This window comes from Vidua macroura, chromosome 8 (assembly GCF_024509145.1).
Source record: "Vidua macroura isolate BioBank_ID:100142 chromosome 8, ASM2450914v1, whole genome shotgun sequence".
NCBI classification, from domain to species: domain Eukaryota; kingdom Metazoa; phylum Chordata; class Aves; order Passeriformes; family Viduidae; genus Vidua; species Vidua macroura.
In genome coordinates this window covers 4,525,563-4,545,860 of record NC_071578.1, presented here as the reverse complement: position 1 = coordinate 4,545,860, position 20,298 = coordinate 4,525,563, and the positions used below count along the sequence as shown (strand labels likewise).

The 20,298-nt window shown below is 45.6% G+C and overlaps 1 protein-coding gene across 1 annotated transcript in view; it reads left to right on the top strand.

Annotated features, from left to right (window-relative positions):
* The first annotated feature begins 732 nt into the window (after positions 1 to 732).
* Positions 733 to 20,298, top strand: part of HTRA1 (HtrA serine peptidase 1) — a 31,503-nt gene continuing 11,937 nt past the window's right edge. The window contains exons 1-3 of the mRNA XM_053983545.1: positions 733 to 1,211; positions 15,564 to 15,663; positions 16,008 to 16,212. Of these exons, the coding sequence (XP_053839520.1) occupies positions 761 to 1,211; positions 15,564 to 15,663; positions 16,008 to 16,212 (756 nt within the window). The 5' untranslated portion in view covers positions 733 to 760. The remainder of the gene's footprint in view (positions 1,212 to 15,563; positions 15,664 to 16,007; positions 16,213 to 20,298) is intronic.

Sequence of the window (20,298 nt, the reverse complement as noted above, 5' to 3'; positions counted from 1 at the left end):
CCGGATAAATGGGATCAGCCTGCCTGTGGGATGGTGGAAAACGCCTTTTTCTTTTTCTTTTTTTTTTTTTCCCTATGATTATTTCGGTTGATTAACCTTCTGCTAATTGCTGGTATCCACCTCGCCCTGCGGCTCTGAGCACGTCGGGTGCAGCGCGGGGCCGAGCAGAAGGCTCGGGAGCATCCTTCCTCCCATCCCTCGGGTACCGGCCAGCGCCTCCCGCGCCCTTCCCGAGCCGGGAATCTCACGGGAATACCGGCCGTTCCCAGCGGGGAATTGATCTTGATATGAATTGCCTGATATTTGCGCACATTTACATAGAATGGATGTATCCTACACTCCTTCCACCACGGGACCGGCCCCGCGCTGCCCGCATCCCCTTATCAGCTGGAAACTTTATCGGCGCTTACTTTGGATTGCTTTCCCGTAATTCCTGAATTGAATAAGCGTTCACATCCCTCTTCTCTTTTTTTGCAGGAGCGCCTTATCACCCTTTCCCGCGATCTTAATCACCGGCCGCGATTTCGGCGCTTGCACCGCCAAGTTTCCCCGCAGCGCCGGACCTCCGGCAGGGAGGGGGTGTCGCTGTCCCGGGGGAATGTCGCTGTCCCGGGGGGGCGGTGTGGGGGTGTCCCAGCCCGTGGGGGGGGGGGGGCCGTGCCCGCGGTCCCGCCCCGCCCCGCCGCGTCTCCCTTTAAAGCGGCCGCCCGGCCCCGGGCGCGCTCACCGCTCTCGCCGCCCCGGAGCCGCCGCCGCCGCGATGCCGCTGCGGGGCTGGACGCTGCTGCTGGCGGCCCTGCTGCCCTCCGTGCTGCCGTCGCTGCTGGCCGCGCCGCCGCCCGCCTGCCCCGAGCGCTGCGATCGGTCGCGCTGCCCGGCGCTGCCCGCAGCCTGCCCCGGCGGGCCCGTGCTGGACGCCTGCGGCTGCTGCCGCGTGTGCGGCGCGGAGGAGGGCGAGGCGTGCGGGGGCGCCGGGCCGCCCTGCGGAGAGGGGCTGCAGTGCGTGGTGCCGCCCGGAGCCGTGCCCGCCTCAGCCACCGTGCGCAAGCGGGCGGCGGCGGGGCGCTGCCAGTGCACCAGCACCGAGCCCGTGTGCGGCAGCGACGCGGTCACCTACGCCAGCCACTGCCAGCTGCGGGCCGCCAGCCGCCGCGCTGAGAGCCTCCGGCAGCCGCCCATCATCGCCATCCAGCGCGGAGCCTGCGGGCAGGGTGAGGATGCGCGGGGGGATGTGCCGGGGTGCGGGGCGAAGCGCGGGGGTTCGGCCCCAGCATCCTCGTGCCGGGTCCGGACGCGGTTCCCCGGCCGCGCTGCCGCCGCCGTGCGGGGCGGAGGGACCGGAGAGGAGCCGGAGACGGGGCTTGGCCGCGGCTTGGCCGGGCGCTCCGGCTCAGCGAGAAACCGGAGCAAGAATGAGGTTTGGCAGCGGCTGCCAAGTGCAGGGGGGTGAAAAACCCTGTACGCGATTTAAACTTATCTCCCACCCCCCCGAGGGGTGATGTCGGGCTCGAAACTGGGGGAAACTGGTGCAAACCCTGAGAAGCGGGGACGGCTGCGGAGCCGGGGCCGGCGATGCGGTTCCAGCAAAGTTTGGAGAAATAACTCGAGCGCGCTCCCGTCCCGGCGCTTTGTCACAGGGAAATGCCCCGGGGAATAAAGCCAGGAATGCAGGAACCGTTCAGATGTGATGGAGCAAAGGGGTGGGCAGAGCAGGCTGCTGCCTGCCTTGGCCCGGCTTAGCAGATGCGCTCTATTAATGAGAGACTTGCTGGAAAGGGAGAAGCCTGTTAACAGCGTGTTAAGCTCAGTCTAGAGTTTTGTGTTTGTTTTTGTTGGGGTTTTTTGAGGATGGAGATGGCCGGCCATAAGTAACAATGCGTGGCGTTTCTCCTTCAGCATTCTTTAGTTGTCAGCGTAGACAAACTGAATGTAATGTGAGTACTCAGAGTGCAGGACGGATGCAGGTTATTTGTAAACGGTGTGAAAAGGCATTGCCGGGTTACGAAACGGGGGCTGAGCAGCCCGGAGAAGTGTTCGGTGCGGTAGGAGCGGTGAGTGCAGGGTGTGACACAAAGCGGGGCAAAGCCGTGCTGGGATAAGCAGGGGATGATCGTCACAAAATACAGCCCCTAATACGGGCTGGATTAAACCTCGTAAGCCGAGGTTGTGTATCCCTTCCAAGCCGTTCAGCACCATTAAGGGGTAATGTGTAAAAATTAGCATGAATTAAGCCTTTATTTCTCAAGCGGTAGTCACTTTTTAGTAAGCCAGTGCTGTTTTAGTGAGGATTAGTTATTTTGGTATAAATTGTATAATTTCTGGACTTCCTTTTTTTTTAAACACATCTTTTTCTACACTTAGCCATCTCTCCAGCAAAAAAAAACCATTCTGATGTACAGTGGCTGTGTGTTCAGCCTACAGATCAAGCTCACAGCTTCGGTGTCAACACAATCAATTTTTTGTACCCCTGGTTGTCCCCTCAGTGTCAAAGCTGTGTTGTGCTCCATGGCACGTTGCTGGCATTTGCTGACACGGGAGACAATCAAACTTTTCACTCCACAGTTTCCTGATGCCCAGTGTAAGACAATGCCTTGTGATTTTTATTCTCGGTTCATGAAACCAATATTGTTTTTTCAGCCTTTTCTGCTAAACCTTTGCAGAATTGGGGCTGTGTTTGAGCTGGGAGCAATACGTGCCTCTGGTGGGGGGTACAGAAAATGCACGGGCTGCACAGAGTCCCTGTCTGGGAAAGCTCTGCTGTTGTAGATCCATCAGGAGTAATTCCAGACAATCATTTTGCCCTGTTGCACCTCTGGAACAAAAAGAAAGCGCTGGAGAAGCCAACCAGTAGCACATGTTTATCCCGGGATGAGAGCAAACATTGCTACCAGCAAAGCTTTTTTTTTCACATGTAGAGAACCTGAAATAAAAAGGGATGGAAAGTAGGCTGTAAAGTGCTTGAATCGATGTTTTGAAAAAACATTGCCTAATATTTGGCTCCTTAAAGTAATTAATTTTTAATTTTATTTTGAGTTCATCATCAGAAGTGCTTTTTCTACCTAAAGATTGAGTTATTTCTAGCCTTTTTTTTTTTCATTGTAACACACCCATGTAAATAATTTGGTCAATACAATGCAACAGCCTTGGGAAACAAAGGAATAGGAACATAGAGAAAGTGTTTGGAAAACACTTTCTGTTGTTGTTTTTAAGCTTCACACTATTTCAGTAGCTGGTCAAGTACAATGATGTGTATATTGCTTAAAATAAAGTAAAACTTTCTGTAATTTTCAATTTTCATTTCCTACAGTCCGCTCCCAGCGCTGGCTTTTTTTTTTTTTTTTTTTTTTTTTTTTTTTTTTTTTTTTTGAGGAGATTCCCAGGGAATCTTTTCTTCAAATACCAGCAGTGTTTGAGAGGATGCAGTAGTGGCAGGAGCAGGTTGCTCTGGGTCTGTGTGCAGAAGGGGGATGATTCCCTGTGCAAAATGAGCCTTAAAAGACTCCAGCCCTTCCCAGCCATGTGCTGTGGCAGCATAACCAGTGCCACCCATCCTGCTGTGCCCCTTTGCCCAGCCCGGGCAGAGCTCCTGAGCTGCAGCTGTCACTACAGAAATCTTCCCTTTCCATCAGAGCATGAGCTGCCAGAGGATGTTCAGGCCTGCAGAGCCCGTGCTGCTGCAGCTCTGTGTGTGCTGATACCACTGGAAATACAGTGAGAAGGTGAATGCCCCCTGGGCAGAAACCGTGGCTGTGTAAGAGCATCCCACACCCAGGAGCGAGGTCAGTGCCACGAGACCTCGATGTTCAGTGAGGTTCAGCATGCTGGGTGGGAGGATGTTTTCTTTTTCTTCTGCAAATATGTTTTTGGTGGCCTTAAATCCCTCCTGCTGACCAAGGGAAGAAGGCTCAGCACACAACTTAAACCTGGCTTTATTCCCTTCCTCGTTTTTCCCACAAGTGTTGGCAGGCGTTTTGGGACAGTGTGCCCTTCTCTCCACGTAGTGCTCTTCACACTGTAAAATATAAACTAACCTGGATTTGTCCTTTCCTCATTAACCCGAGGAAGGAGAACATTCCTTGTGGTTGCTCTCCATTTCTACCTATTTTCTGCCTGGTTTTGAGCTGGTTTTATATGTTTTCATGTTTTTTATTGGGTTTACCATGTCTAAATGTGGTATCTCAGTGAGCTCAGCAGTCCTCAGCTTGCTGGCATCTGCCACAGGTGGCTCTCACTTCGGTCCCAGGCATGCTCACACCATGATGTCACATCTGGGGTTTGATGGGAGCTTAGATTAAGCAGGTCATTAGTGCCTAGGGAGAAGGCAGAGGTGAGGGATAACTCTCAGTCTAGAAAGCTGTGTATCACTGAGATACAGACTTTGCTACTTCATCACCTGATTTCACACTAGAGACAGCAAGGGGGAAGTAAAAAAAATCACTCAAGTTCTTGTGAAGTGGCTGACTGTGCTTTGAAATGCACCAGGCACAACTGCATCCAAGTGTCTCTGTGTAATTATCTGGCAGGAGAAAAGGACCTCGGCGGTCAATAACCCATTTGCCATTAACTGAGTCCTTCCAAAGCAGCCTGAGAGTGAGCTCAGTGCAGCAGAGGATGGGAAGATGGAGCTGCCTGCATTCCTGTGCCTGGCAGTGCCGATGGGCTGGCAGTGCTGAGCCTGGCAGGAAGGAATAATCAGGGCAGGGAGAGAAACTCAGCTGGGAAATCTGTGAAGGTTGGGAACTCGGCCAGATATTTATCAAGAGGGAAGTTGATACTGTTGTTATGAACAAGGCTTTCAGCTGCTTCCCCGAAGATAATAACAGGCACATGGCAGTGTTTTTATTATTATTATTTGTGTGCTGAATAAGTGTTGGGAGACTTTGGCAGGTTACTTGGCACGTGCCAAGTCTATTAAAAATGACCCAGGAGGAGCAGGTTTTTGGGGTTTTGAGTGCACAAATAAGCATTCCAGTGCTGCTAAATGTCATCTCCTCCCTCAGCTGCTGTTTGGGTGGTCTGAACATCATTCTTTTCCAACTTTTCCTCAGTCTATTTTGCAGCAGCAGGAGAAGGGAGGGAGGGAGGGAGGGAATGAACAGGCAGCTGAAGGCAATGGAAATAAATAGCAACATCTTTCCAGAAGAGAACCAATTCCCAAGTGTGGGGTTAAAAAGCTTTTCCAAAGCCAAATATTCAGCTCAGAGAGGAGGCAACTGTAAGAAGTGGTTTGTCAAAAGAAGCTCACCTTTTTCCCTTTCCACATCTAGATTTCCTTCCCAAGGAGCAGGCAGTAATTTTGCAGTCTCCAGACTTCAAACACTCAAGTCAGTAAATACAGATTTGGAACAAGGAAAGATTCAATCCTTTCATCTTCTGGGCTTTGAAATTTAAAGGTACCTGTGGACTGGGCAGGAATACTTGAGGCCATGAGTAAGCAGCAGGAGTGTTGTTAGGATGTGAGGAAGGCAGCAGATCCTGAGCAGCTCTCAGGCTCTGCCGTCCAAGAAATAGGAGAAGCTGGAAAATATTTTTCAAATGTGAATTTACGTGTGCTTGGAGTGAAAGAAAGCAACGTCAGAAATAGAAACTAGGGTACTGTGGAACTTAACTTGTGTTGTAAATACAGCGTTTCCTCACTCCCAGAAGCTGCTGGGGCCTCGAGGATCTCTGGCTGGGCTTGGCACTGAGTCCCACTGCCTTTGTGACTGGGCCCAAGTGAATACCTGACACTATTTTGGAGGCTGCGTTCAGGATGTAGAATAAAAGACTTATTTTGCCTTCTGGATGCAGGTCATTGTGATTCCCAAATTGGTTGTCCTGCTTCAAAGAGAAGAATATAACTAAGAAATAAGCCTCCACTCCCTTATATCAAAGGGCTATAAAATAATTGATCTTATTCTAATGGATGTTGACCTTATATCTGTAGGTAACAAGACAGTTATGATATCTTAAGGTTGTAAGAGAAGACAGAGGTGAGTAGTTATTTTAAAGTTTAATGAACTGAAATGATCTTTGCTACCATATTTTAGCAACTGGAGATGAATTATGCAGGCAGAACAGCGCTTGAGATTCTGGGTTAATATCAGGCACCCTGGTGCACTGATAAGGGGAAGCAAAAGGTTGGAGGTCAGCTGGGTTGTGCAATTTGTTGCAAGTGCTCTGCCAGGAGCTTGTTTGTGGAGGAAAAAAGTGGAAAAACAAAGCAAATTTGTGTTTAATGTGTGAGCAGATGCACTTTCCTCTGCCTTTCCTGCAGGGGGGCAGCAGGTCCTGTCACTGCGAGCAGTGGTGTGGCAGTGCCATCAAAACTCTCTGTGGTATTGCTTAACCAAACCTCAATCTTGTTTCTGTCACTTTTTCCCCATCAGGGTTTCTCAGTCTTTCCATCTCCTTGCTTTTTTTTTTTTTTTTTGTGAGACATGGGAGAGGGATGTGAAATGAATAATTCCTACATCCACTTTTGCAGAACTGCTGCTAGAAATCCCAGTGAGACAGAGGATGCAGCAGAGTGCTTAAAATGGTGCTTAAATGTTTCTGGTAGCACTTGGATTTGCACATATTTTTGTTGCCAGACAACTGTTGGATAAAATAATGCATATTAAATCTGGTAGCCATGCACAGTGGTCTAAAATTTGAAATATTTTCTGTAGCAGAGGGTGACATTAGGAGGAGCTCTCAATATTTTTCCAGAGACCGCTGTCATTGCCCCGTTCCACAGATAGTGAATCTAGGGCAAGGAAAGATAAAGAGCTTTGCTCAAGGTCAGGCAGCAGCAGAGCTGAGAGCAAACTGAGCTTTCATGAGTCCCTGCTCAGTTTTCTGCACCTTGCCAGCATTGCTGCTCCATTTTCCATTACTTTTCTTTTCCATTACTCTATTTCTCAAACTTTCAGGCTGCAGTTTTGGCTTTGCCCTCCTAACAGCATCGATGATCTGTCGATCTGCATCTGCAGAAAGTCCTCTTGGAGGAGGGAAGGAGTGGATGGACCAAGCACTAGGAAGGAAGAGAAACCCAAACAAGTCTCTCCCCTTCCACCATCCCACCCCCAAAATAAACACAACCCCTCAGGAGTCTCATGCTTCAACATTTGTGGTGTTAAAGGGATGATTCACTTCTTTTTCCAGGACAGCACAGGGACTGTTTGGAATGTCTGCCCTTTCTCTATCTCTGTGTAGACTTCAATCTATGAAGGTAAAGCTTGGCTAACCCTTGTTTTCTTCTTCTGTATTCAGACACTGAAAGTGGGCAAGCAGAAGCCACTTGTAAATATTAAAAATAATTGGATGGTCCATGAAATAAAGCAGGATAGGTGTGGAGATAAGAATATCAATATTTAAATAGCTGCTGTTCATAGGGGAGCAGTGAATATAATAATCAGGACTCTTAATATCTTTGGAAAATGCATTTTTGAGAGAGTGAAATTGAGATCTGCTGTCCTTTATACCTTTCATGAGGACCTACAGGAGGAGCAGGGCTGTGTGACAGTGGCTCCTCACCAGTGTCAGTGCCACACCCTTATTGCAGCTCTCCAGGTAGGGTGGCAGGAGGACCATCCATCCACATCACTCCACGTTCATTTCCCAGCCACTCACTGATTTCTGATGTCTACATTAAAACAAATCTGGGTGGTCTTGGAGTGATTCTTGAGGCAGATGTAGAAAATACTGCCAAAGGCTGACATTTTTCGGGCAATTGAGGCTTTTGCAATGTAGTTATGCTGGGTTCATGTATTGTACAATTACAACACCCCAGAGCAGGAGCAGTGTCTGTTTTATTACTGTTCTGAGGGCTTTCTATCCATTTTTTCCTATAGATTTGACCCTTATTTGTATCAACTCCATGTCTCTCCTAAGTCCTGCCACAGCGAAGTGGTGAAATCAATGCCTCCTCCAGCTGCAGAAAAGCAGCATCCTAGGAAGCTTTTTATAGGCTTTCCCCTTAAGAGGTTTTTTTTTAGGCTAGAGAGAAGTTTAAGAGGCATGAAAACAAGAACTTGTTTTTATTCCCTGGTGTCTTCATACCAGGGTTCCTGGAAGTTGAAGCTAAGCCTCTCTTAAGCAGAGATTTCTTCTGAAGACGCAGTGTGAAAGTTTCTCACATACTTAAAATGAGATCTTAATGTGTTTATAATTTCAGGAGGAACTCTCAAGATCAGATAGTTGCTGGTTACATGTGGGATATAGGAATTACCATGTCGTTGGCACTTAATGGGAGTTTTGAGGTTGTTTTGCTGGTTCTCTGCCTGTACTGAGTTGGAGCTGGGAGGTAAAGCAGGGTGATGACCCGACTTGGAAAGGACACAAACTGAGCAGGGCTGAAAAAAAAGGAGAGGAGAAATTATTCCTGACTCATCTGTTGTATTTTCAGCCTTGTGCAGAGAAGAGAATTTTCTGCTTTAACCTGTTGGCTGAAATATTCTGTTCCTCTGTCTGCAGGAAATGAGGCAGACTCTCTTCCATAACTACCTGACTTACATTTCTTAGTGTTTCCAGCTCGGACAGGGCTGCTGTTAATGATATTTTTGAGCTCAGCACTCTTTGCCCTCGTCCTGAATTGTCCTTCACCTTTATTCCGTGTGTCTGAGCATCTCCCTGCTCATGCTGCTCCTGCTGCCTGTGCAGGGCACTGCCAGCCCTGCTGGCACGGCCACCAGAGCTCTGTGCCTTTGTCAGAGGGCTTCTGGCTCCCAATTAATTTGTTCATCTCGGCCGAGCCCCCCTCAGCATTGCATTAATATGGCAATGCTGCTGCAGGAACGACATGTTCCTGCTCCCAGGGCTGCTCTCCCCCTTCCCTTCCCTTCCCTTCCCTTCCCTTCCCTTCCCTTCCCTTCCCTTCCCTTCCCTTCCCTTCCCTTCCCTTCCCTTCCCTTCCCTTCCCTTCCCTTCCCTTCCCTTCCCTTCCCTTCCCTTCCCTTCCCTTCCCTTCCCTTCCCTTCCCTTCCCTTCCCTTCCCAGGGCTGCCTGTTTATACACAGGCTGGGTTTCCTCCCACCTCACCACTGCTGTTTACAGAAGCAATTGCAGTTTCCTGTTGTTTTAGATGGAGCTGTCACTCCTCTCTGGATTCCTGCCCTCCCTGCTGACACCCAGCTGCTTTTGAGCCTCATCAGCTCAAAACTCTGATGGTTTTTGCTCCTTGCTGCTATAACTGTGAGGCTGTTTTGCACTCAAGCCACTGCACTTGGTTTATAAAAGAATTTCTGGCATTCCTGAAAGTTTTTATATACATATTTTCTCCCTGTGAGGTTCTGCAAGGGTTGCTAAGGCCTGAGATTGTTCCAATCAGATAAAATAGGGTAATGCCCATTTTAGAGCTAAATCTAAGACACTAAAGCATAAATTGCTTTTTACAAGTTGCATGGAGACTGAGTAACATGGCTTGGACCAAGATGCACCCATCTAGGGCATTCCTTCTTTGCAGAACCTTCCAATGCTGTGATCTATAGTAATTCAGCAGCTGAGCTGTAGCAAAGATATTCTGTATTCTGATTAATTTCCCACTTATTCTGCCTTGTAGATAAGTGGTCAGAAAAGTTCCTGTTTGGCTAAAAATGAAAGTGTAAATCTGAAATTATATAGGAACTTCCTAGAGGAAAATTGTGGCCATGTTACATGAAGAATTTGCCCACTGACCATTTTCAGTGGCAAGAACATCCTGAACAGCCTTGGTACTGGATGTCAAAGAGGTCTGATTCGCCCTAAGAAAGAAGCTGGACTAAAGAGGTTGGACCAAAGTTCTCTGAAGGCTTTCCTTGGCAATTCCATTATCTTCAAATACTTTTTGTTGTTTTATAAATACACAAGAACTCTTTATGTAATTCTCTCCATATAACTTGATCATTCTTACTATCACAGAGTGGTCTGGCCTGGAAGGGACCTTAAATCTCATCTCATCCTAAACCCTGACATGGACTCTCACTATCCCAGGTTGCTCCAAGTCCTGTTCAACCTGGCCTTGGACACTTCCAGGGATGGGACATCAGATATTGGTAACATTCTTGTGTTGCCAACATCTGCTTTTACTTCTTCCTACAACTGGATTCTCAATACCTTTCCCTTCCAAGCTCTTCTCAGGGCAAGCATTAATTTGTGGCCAGTAGTAAATTAGTGGAATATCAATTAAAACCTGAAATTTTTTCACCTTTATTTTGTTACTCAAACGTTCTTTTGTTCTATGAGCAACCACACATTGGTCTGAAATCTGTCCTGTGTCACCATTAATTTGAGAACTGTTCTGTTCTATGAACTTTGTGTAAATTCCCTGTTTTGTTTAGCTTGGCAGATCTTTGGGGTTTGTTTAAAATCGGTGATTAAAATGAATGAGTTTCTGCTTTTGGATTAGCAGGGAAAATACAAAGTCCTTGTTGAAGACTGCCAAGAAAGAATTGATCATCTAAATATTATGGTGATGAAAATGGACTTCAGTTTCCCTTTGCACATGTGCATTTATGCCAAATAGCAATTTCACTTAAAATCCTCACTTTAATCTTGCAGTGGTTCTTGCTGCAGGAAATATTTTAAGTGAAGGCCAGATTTGTGCAGTTTACTGTTTGGAGAGATTTCAAGCATTTTATTCTACCATTATTTAGGGCTGTGAAAATATTTTTGCTTTTAGGGATGTCACAGTAATGCAGACTTTCCTCCCAGAATTCTGTGAGGTGACTTGAGTTTCTGCATGGATTATACTGGGGGAAAAATAACTGATGCAATAGCATCTCTATTAGCAAGGTGCTGTGGTTTAGACCTCTCAAAATTCCCTCCAATGTCCTAAGAGTTGCTCTTGAGCAAAGTGCCTGTGACACGTAGAATGTTGTTCCTTATTTTCTTAGTGTTTTCATTGCGTAATACCCTTTTTTTGGTGAATTACACAACTTATCCTTGAATAGGAAGTGGAATATTTAGGCTTGCAGCTTTCTGCAATTTAAAAAAGGAAAGTGTGGCAGCAGGTTCCCACACTTTTTCCTTGTCACTCTCCAGCAGGGCTTGCTGATCCCCCTGTTTGCAGCGAGCTGAGCACCTTTGCTGGAGATTTTTTGTTTCCATAGTCAGAGGTTTGAAGGTTTTTATATGGCATGAATGGAAGTTTGTACAAACACCAGTGGCTGGAGTTTTATTTGGGAGGGTGGAAGTTCTCCAAGCAAAACTTGGTTTGTGGTTTGTGTCAGTCGTCACCGGTTCTGGCAGCCCAGAGGTTTTGTGAGTGCTGCAGCTCTTTTGGTTTCGTTCTGCAGAGAATCCCAAGCCCAAGCCATGCTTTCAAACCCTAGCGTATGTCTAAACAAGTGGTGAGTGCAGGAGGAAATAATCTCACCTATTTTCAGCAGCCTGGGTAGTTTAATATCTTTAGTTATCCCAGAAACTGCAGCCTTTCAGTGAGGGTGGCACAGAGAGCTGCTGGGATGGGACTTTTTTTCCTCTTTCACCATGTCTAACAAAAAAGTCACGTTAAACGGGATAATTACTTTGCTCCTTACTTCAGTCAGTGGGAAGGTCCTGAAGGAGAGCAGAACGTTCTGAAGGAGAGCAGAACCCCCTTTTTGAAAAGGGGAAAACGTGTGAAAACTGGGTGGGGAAAAGCCCCATGTCTGACTGAGATGTGCCCAAAGCTTTGTTTGAAGACCTGCTCTCTTCTCTCTGCCAAGAAAAGCCCTTCCAGAGCAGCAGACAGCTCTCCCAGCACAAGGGGAGAGGTCACTTTGGTGAGATTTCTATCTCCAAAGCATCCCTGCAGTTCAGCCCAAAATAACCACCAAAAGCAGCATGTGTGAGCTGTGAGCATCATTGCATCGATGCCACTTTGAGTAATGACCTAACCAGAACCCAGATCTTAATTTGCTTTTTGGCTCCTCTTTATGAAACCAAATTACTTCAGTTGTTTACAGCTGGGTGTGCTTTTTTTCATGGCTTGGTATTCTGTCTTGCTCTCCTAGCAGTCTGTTTACTGATTATTAGCCCTGTTAATGCCAGTTGGCAGAGATTTGCCTTCTCATTTCAGGGCTGGCAGCCAGCACACCTTTGAAGTCCTTGAAGAATTAGTTGCCTCGGGAATTCTTCATGCTATAACCTATTTATATTTTGGGTTTTGTTTTTTTTTTGGTCATTAACTGAATTCACAATAATCATCTTTATAATGTAATTAATAAAGGTTTCTTAGCCGTGCTTGTGGGCATTTAGGGCATTGTGCAATAGTTCAATAAAAACATTACAAAACACAATAATCACAACATATAAATAGAAAGAGGAGCAGTCTGGGAAGATTTGAGCAGTCTGGGAAGATTTGAGCATCAGAGCCTGAAGGTATTTAGGAACTAGAGCTTTATTCAAGCCCAACTCTCAATGATCTAGAAATAAACCAAAACAACACCACCGCCACAAAATAAAAAAAAAATCCCCCCCAAACCAAAGCCAAATACCTATATTTGTTACTAAAAGGCCCTGAGCTATTGCTACAGCTGGAAAATAGATGTGTCAGAGAGAAGAGGAAAGTATACCTGGTGAAGTTCTCAGTTTCACTGCTGTCTGCTGATGGCTGGAAACTGCCCTGTGGTGGTTGAGGAATGAGCACCTGCCCATATTAAATTTGTAATGTTGGTATTTTTATGGCCATTTAAGCCTCCACATGGTCGTTTGTGCCTAGCTTAAAATCTCAGGTGAAATTTCACACAGAGGTGGTTTCTTGCAGGAAAGATCAGTGCAGCTCTCAGCTCCCCATGTGCAGCTCAGTAATCCCAAAGAGAAATCAGCTTGGTTTTTTTGCCCTCCATTATTCTTTATCTCAGTGATAAAAGAAATATCCAACGTATCAATACTTTTATTACGGCCTTCAGATTTTATGTTGATGATAAAGACCAGTTTACAGGAATATTTTGTTAACATTCATCGGTGAATCCATCAAGATCAGTGCTTTGACTGTTGTTTTTTTGCTTTAAAAAGGTATGTTTTCCATTTAAATGGGCAGTGGTTCAAGAGCAGTTGCAAAACTGTGTTACACAATGCAGGAATTCCTAATACATAAGCAATAGGCAGGCGTGGCCAGCTGCTGGGAGCTTTTTGGGTCAGTATGCCATGAATTAGTATTTATTATCTAACTTTTTCAAAGGAGGAAATTCTGAACTTTTTTTTTTTTTCGCTCTGCAGTTTAGTTTGGGACTGCATGAGGGGGTGGATCATGGACAAAATACTGCTGCCTCTGAAATCCTGGCTTTTGTAGGCTCCAGTTCCAAGGGAAGGCAGCTCTGAGGTGAAGTATTAGCAGTCTCACCATGTACAGCCTGGGCATCCTTTTTCTCCTTCAATAGCTAAAAGCAAAAAAGATTGAAGGCATGAAAAAAAAGCTGTGCTTTGCCTGTGTAGTTCCCTCATCCGTGGAGCTCTTTTTTTTTCCCAAGGGCAGGATGTGACCTTTGGATGTCTACAGCATTGCAGCTGAGATGAAATCATTTTATAAGCAGTGATCAAAAAGCATATCCATGGCTGCAGCAGTGCCCTGTGGAGTTTTAGCCCAGCACCACGTTAATCCCATCTGATAATCTGTCCAAGCACTTATTTAATGCAAGTGGATAATTCCAAACTGTGTTTCTTATTGTAGCAGTTTCCCAAAACTGTCCCTGTTATAATTGTCAGCTTTACAGCAATGGCATGACTTGTTTGATGCTGAATATTTCTAGTAGGGAATATAAATCGTTTGGTAAATTGATATTTCTCAACCAGCAATCCCTTATGCCTCTGTGGGGTGAAAGCCCAAGGGCAACAGCTCATGTGTAAATCAGTGAATATTCTTGAGGAAAACAGTGAGGTGAGGACAAAAGTTTCCTGATCGATGTTGCTGCTTCGTAAGGCAGATAAACATTTCTGAAACAGCACAGTGGATTTTGTGGTTACTGCTGCGGCTGCTGCTTGTGACTGGCTGCATTTAAAAGCCCTTGAGATGTTTCACAGGGTATAAATAAGAAAAAAACCTGTTCTTGAGTGACAGATGGTGTTTGGGTGGAGCATGCACCCCTCTCATGAGGGACAGTGTGTGCTGTTGGCATCGAGAAGTCACCTGGAACATGCTGACCCCTGAATCAAAACGGTGTCTGGTTAGTGTTAAAAGCAGGAGCATTTTGTTCCCAAATCATTATTGCCTCCAGTGTGTACTTGAAAATTTGCATGGTTTTCCTCTCTGATTTTTCCAGTAGCAAAGGGTATTCAGGGTTTTGGGATGATTTTATGGGATAGCCCTTGTTCTCCTGTGATTCTGCAAATAAATCGTCCTCTTACTCCATCAAAGGCACTTACAGCATCCACAAGCTGCTTATTGCTTTAATCTCTGCATGGATTTAGAAGCCAAATGGCAAAGATGGATGGGAGCAGCACAACACATTAATACTCCTGAAAGTCTGTAACAGGCTTGGCTTGTGCCTGTATAACAGGAGATGGATGCTGCAGATAAAACTGAAACGAAAACAAAGGGTGTTTCTCGCCTCTGAAGGAATACAAAATAACTCTTTGGGGTGTTCCCAATTTGCATAGCTGCTCTCAATTTAAAAAAAAAAAACAGTGTTTTGCCCCTGAACTGCTTGAGAAGGAGAAGCTGAATCAGAATTGTGAGTTTTTCCCAGAGATTTTTAAACTTCTCTTGGTGCAGACAAGGTTTTCTGTTGGCCACAATGGGAGTTGGGTATCCAGTGGCTTTTGAAAATCCCACTGGCCCCTGCTGAATACTCAGTGACCATGGGCTTTTGTTGCAGCACTGCCCAGGAATGCAGAGCTTTGTGGTCCCATTGTGTTGCCATATCTATTTCATAGCCCTGGGGGTGGCTCAGTGGCTCCAAAGCAGGGTGGGATCCACCCCTCCAGGGAGCTGATGGACCTCGGGGGACATGGGTGGGAAGGATGCCTTGGGTGGGGTTGTGTGGAGTGTGTGGAAGGTTCTTCCACATGTAGGTACCAGGCAGGGGCTGCTGGCTCAGGCTGTGTGGGGGCACTGGTGGGAAAGGAAGCCCAACCTTGTACCCAAGTTAAACTTTCTCAGCAGCTGCTGAGGGCTTGCACTGGGGTCAGGACCTCTGTGTCCTCAGCATTTTACAAATGCAGCAGCCTGAGACTTCAAAAAACCTCCAAGAAGGCGTATTTTGGCAGAGGAACAGAGCTGGCTTGTTTAATCTTGAGGAGACCACGCAGGCTAAGTAGACCATCCAGAAAAGGAGGGCAGCAATGGAGGCATCTGAGTACAAAATCCCTTTCACAAAGGGAGAGTGGGCGGTGCAGACAGGGAATAAACCCTGTGCTCCTCCAGTGCCTCATCCCTGGGCACCACAGTGGGATGAGCCCACGCTGCCCCATGGCCCAGTGGGGTGCACTCCAGACCAGGAGGTTCCATGGGTCATTTTTCCCAAGGATAAAGCACTCCACCTCTGTGCAGAGAAGCAGGGAGGAAATCTAGGGCCGAGGGTCATGCTGCAGATGACTTTTAAGGAAGGGAAAAGATACCCACTCAGAGCTTTTTTTAATTCAGGTGTTTTGCAACGACCCCCCTGCAGTCACTTGAAGAACTCATGACACTGTTTCTATTTCAGGCCAAGAACATCCGAACAGCCTGAGGCACAAATACAACTTCATTGCAGATGTGGTGGAGAAGATCGCTCCTGCTGTGGTTCACATTGAATTATTTCGCAAGTAAACAAGATGCCCAGCCTTGATTTTATTTTTTTTTCTTTTTTATTTAATTCTTGAAAACAGCTGCCATTGTGACAGAAATGTTGATTGATGGTATGAAATAGCAAAGAGGTTTTGAGATAATAAATATTTGTCATGCTTAAGAGTTAAGAATAATTTAAGAGTCATAGAAAAATAATTAGCTAAAGTAATGGATGTGCTTTATCTTCTTAATGAGAGTAACAGCAGATATCTTAAAGCATTAAAAACTCACCAAACTCCTTTTGGCTGTGTGTTATTTGGAAGGATTTGTGACCTTTCATCTTTTTTGCAGCAATAAAAGCTTTATTCCCCTTGTCTTTCAGACTTCCTTTTTCCAAGAGGGAGGTTCCCGTTGCCAGTGGCTCCGGGTTCATTGTCTCTGAGGATGGGCTGATAGTCACCAACGCCCACGTGGTCACCAACAAGAACAGGGTGAAGGTGGAGCTGAAGAACGGGGAGACTTATGAAGCCAAAATTAAAGATGTTGATGAAAAATCAGACATTGCACTAATTAAAATAGATTCTCAGGTGAGTCGTTAAAGTAAGACACATTTAATTCCTCTAATTGAACATCTTCCTTTCCAAAAACTGTTGCTGATTTTCAGGTTTGAAGGAAAAACAAGTTGTTTACAGGGCTGGATTGTTGAGAATATACGAACTAGGTGGATACACATTTTTAAAAGCCAAGTTTGTGGGTGGCAGTGGTTAATTTTGTCACCTCTCAGTGTAGTGAAAGTATTACATAGCACTTTTTATGTATCCTCAAAATAAAAAACAACGCCCCAGTTTGTACTGGTTTGTACACACTTTATCTGATATAACTGTCTCAGAGAAGAAATGGGGGTGTTTTGCTTGTGTTACTCTGACTTGAGTGCCTATATTGAAGGCACAGATGGCTTTTAAAGGATACATTTGTCCCTTGCTGATGCAGATACTAAAGTGGAAAATATCTTGGGGAGCATCTTGAACATGGAAATTAAAGCCAGCTTGGGAAGATGTTCTTACACTGCAAGTGGTTTTCTGAGCAGCTTCCCATGATCTTCCTCCATATCAAATGTTCCTCTGTCAGCATTATTGTGCCTCCTGCCACAGCAGAAAAGCTGTCAGGAGGTTCTGCACACGTAGCAAGAAGAATATTGTGTGGAAATGCTGTGTAATGGCGATGCAGTGAGCTGAACGTGGCTGTTTGGGGTGCTCCTCTCGTTGGCTCCCCTCGTTTGGTTTGTCAGTTAACGACCTCCAAGTCTAATGGGCAGGAATGCTTCATTTGAAACACATGACTCAGAAATGTGTAGATCTTGCAGCGTTGTTTTAGTGCAGAGCTATTCCCCAGCGAGGTCAGAAGTGTTTGTGCCAGAGTTCATGACTAAGCCAGGCGCCTAACGCACAACTCTTGGATGACCCGAGGTATGAAGTGCTCCTGCTGCTCCCTTGCCACCTTTATAATTTCAAATCTTTTGGTTTCTTTTAAAAGCTTCTGAACAGCAACCAGGCAGAAAAACCAAACAGTCCCAATAATGGTTTTGCCGTGTTGTTTTTTTTCTCTGTTTTCATGGCATCGCTTGTTTTCTCGTTTTTATCTTAATAAAGTAAGAAAAAGCAGTAAGAAGCAAAGGGAAAGATCCCCAGCATGAGCACTGGCAGCATTAGGATGAGCAGGATGGGGCAGGGAGTGAAGGGCAGCTGGAAAAGTGCTTTAAAATTGGAAATACAACGTGGAGGGGAGAGCAGACACGTGAGAGGGAGAGGACTTGGAGCAGCAGGAAACTGAACTTCAGAGGAGAGAGGTGGCAGTGAGAGAGGAGACACTGAACTGATGCGATGGTCAGTTTGAGGACTCAGGAAAAGAGCAGGCATGGGCTTGAATGTTATCTGACACCCTGAGGAAATGGCTCCTAGTTGCCCTGGGAAGCTGCTTGTGGGAAGGGAGAACCTGGAAGCAGCTTGGAAAAAAGATAAATTCATCCAGATGGGCTTGTGGTGGAAAGCACTGCTCAGCAGGGCTGGAATTGGTCTGACCTGCCCTTGGAAGCACCTTATCAGCTGTACAGGCCAGTACCTTGGGTGGTGTTCTCCTCCTGGCCTCTCCCTTTGCAGCTCAGGATAATTTTGAGAAGACTCGGGGAAAATTTAATGGGATGGGAGACCCAGATTTCCAGCCAGCTCTGGTAACATGGCACTGGGAAATCCCAGTCCAAGGTTTGGCCTGAGGCACCTCTGTTCACAGGACATGTACTGCTTTACATTTGAGAATTAAAAACAACGTTTTATGTGTTCACAAAAAAAAGTTAAAATGGAAACGTGGTCAGCTGAGAAATTGATTCTCAGATTGAACTTTCATGGGGCATTTTAATATACCCTTTCAAGTTCAGTGTTTGAGCTTTCTTTTTTGTACTGTAATGCCTTGCAGTCATTCAGATGCATAAAAGACTTTTTAAAAATCACAGGGGTAATAATTTGTTGAATTTGAAATGTATATGCTGGCTAAAAAAGTCAGTGGGGTGGTACAAATGACCCCTTAAAAATCTGGATATGGAATGAAAACCATCCTTAAAAATTTTTCTGAAGTAAGAGGCAAAGTTCTTAAATTGGAATAAATTATTTGAAGGTGACATCAAAGATGCAGAAGGGTTTTTTCTTCTTTTTTATGTGTGGCATGTTAAGGCAGGATCTGAAGGGCGAAGAATGCTCTGTGATTAGGAACAGAGCTGGGCTTGAAGTATGGGATCAGGCTGTCAGCTGTTCAGATTTTGTAGCAGCCTGAATGCTGTTTTCCTCTAAGGTGTGAACATCTGGTCAAAGACATTACTAGAACTAATTTGGCTTTGCTGAGTGCAGTAGGAAATGAAAGAGGGTGGCAAAATCCGGGCAGCAGCGAGGATGAACCCTTTCCCTGATTAAATTCTTCTCCGTGGAAAAACATCTTGCAGTCAATGAGGAACAGAAACCTTGGAGGAGTTGTTCCAGTCCTAAAATGTGCTTGTTTTTACAGTCTATAAAAGAGAGCACCAGTGTTTCTCATGTCTGTGGTGACACAGAGCAGTTTGCTGGAGTGTTGAAAGTAAGATTGGAATCAATGTGGTAGCCATGAATCCAATCTAAATACCCTTCCAAATGCAAGGAGGAGACCACATCACTAGAAAGGAACAGTGCAGTTGCAGACAATTTGGATATGAACATGCAAAATTTATAAGACTTCCCTAGAAAAAATTGGATTTTGGCAGCATAGGCAGGGATTGGTGAAATAAATAATCTGTCCTGCGTGGCACGTGTGATCCTGCAGCGAGTGTGAAACCCATCAAAACTGTTGCACAACACTCCAAAGGGAGCAGATGCTTTTTTGCTGGCAGAGGAAAATGCTTTTTTGCATTGTGGGACTCATCTCAAGGCAAATAACTACCTTGTTAAATCAGAATGTGTGATACAGCTGCTGAAAAATAAACACCAGCAGCAGGGCAGGAAATTTCAGGGTGGTTTAATGGACATTGTCAGGGTTAACGGGGGGCAGAATTATAAAAGAACCCAACCCAAATGGAAACTGGAAGCACAAAGTAGTGGAAGATGGAGGTGACTTTTGCCTGGAGACCCTTTTCAGCCCTGGAAATCGAGCTCTGTCCACAAAAATGATGTCTGTGGTTTGGCACTGAAGGGAGGAGCATGGTGAATGGCTTTATTTAGAGGTGTTTCTTCTTTCTACATGCTTAAAACCAGCTGAAATCACACAGGGAGCACATGCCAGGTCCTGAAGATTTTGTTCCTCAGTGTGGCCAGTTCCTGGTTCTTTAGCCCAGGCAGGATTTGGCATCTGCATGGTGCAGCAGCAGGGGGGTTGTGACCTGTCTGTAATTTGTGGTGACATTTCAGCCCTTCAGCTGAAACCTTCAGCTTAAGATTTCTCCTGTATCTTATTAACGAACACTTTGTTTGACACTTTAAAATCAACAGGACCTTCTGCCCTCGTTCCCCTGGTGGTTTCCTGAGGCAATGAGTGTCTGAATCTCTGTGGTCAGAGGGGATTTGATTTTCCCCTGTGTGTACAAACTGGAGGAGGCAGGAAAGCAAACTTCCCTGTTTAAGCATCAACATTTTAATAGCCCACATTTTGAAAAAACAAACTGCTTGGACACCAGATGTAAGTGGCTTTTCTAAAATGCTGTTCCACTTTGAAATCTGGGTAATACATTGCTTCCTCTCGAGAGCCTGAGGAAGCCCACATATTGCTTCCAGAAGTCTTCAGGACCCATAGAAATGAAATAGATTGTAAAAAACTTGGATCTTTACTCCAGTTTATTCATCAATTCTGGCAGCAGTGGTTTCCTGCCATCTTCAGCTTCTAGTAGCCCTCACTGTGGGGACAGTGTGCTGGTGCAGCTTCCCATGCAGCAAAGTACTCACATCTCAGGGTGGGTCTGCCAGCGCTAGCATATTTTTAATTACTATTTTTATTTTATTTAATTGTAATTTCATTTGTATTTTATTTTTAAGGGAGAACAGCAATCTTGCCAGGCAGTTGAAAACCTGGTGACATATCAAAACAACACTTCATCCTTTTCTTCTTTTTTTTTTTTTCTGCAAGCTTCCCATGCTCCATATTTAGATAAGGAGACTCAGTTT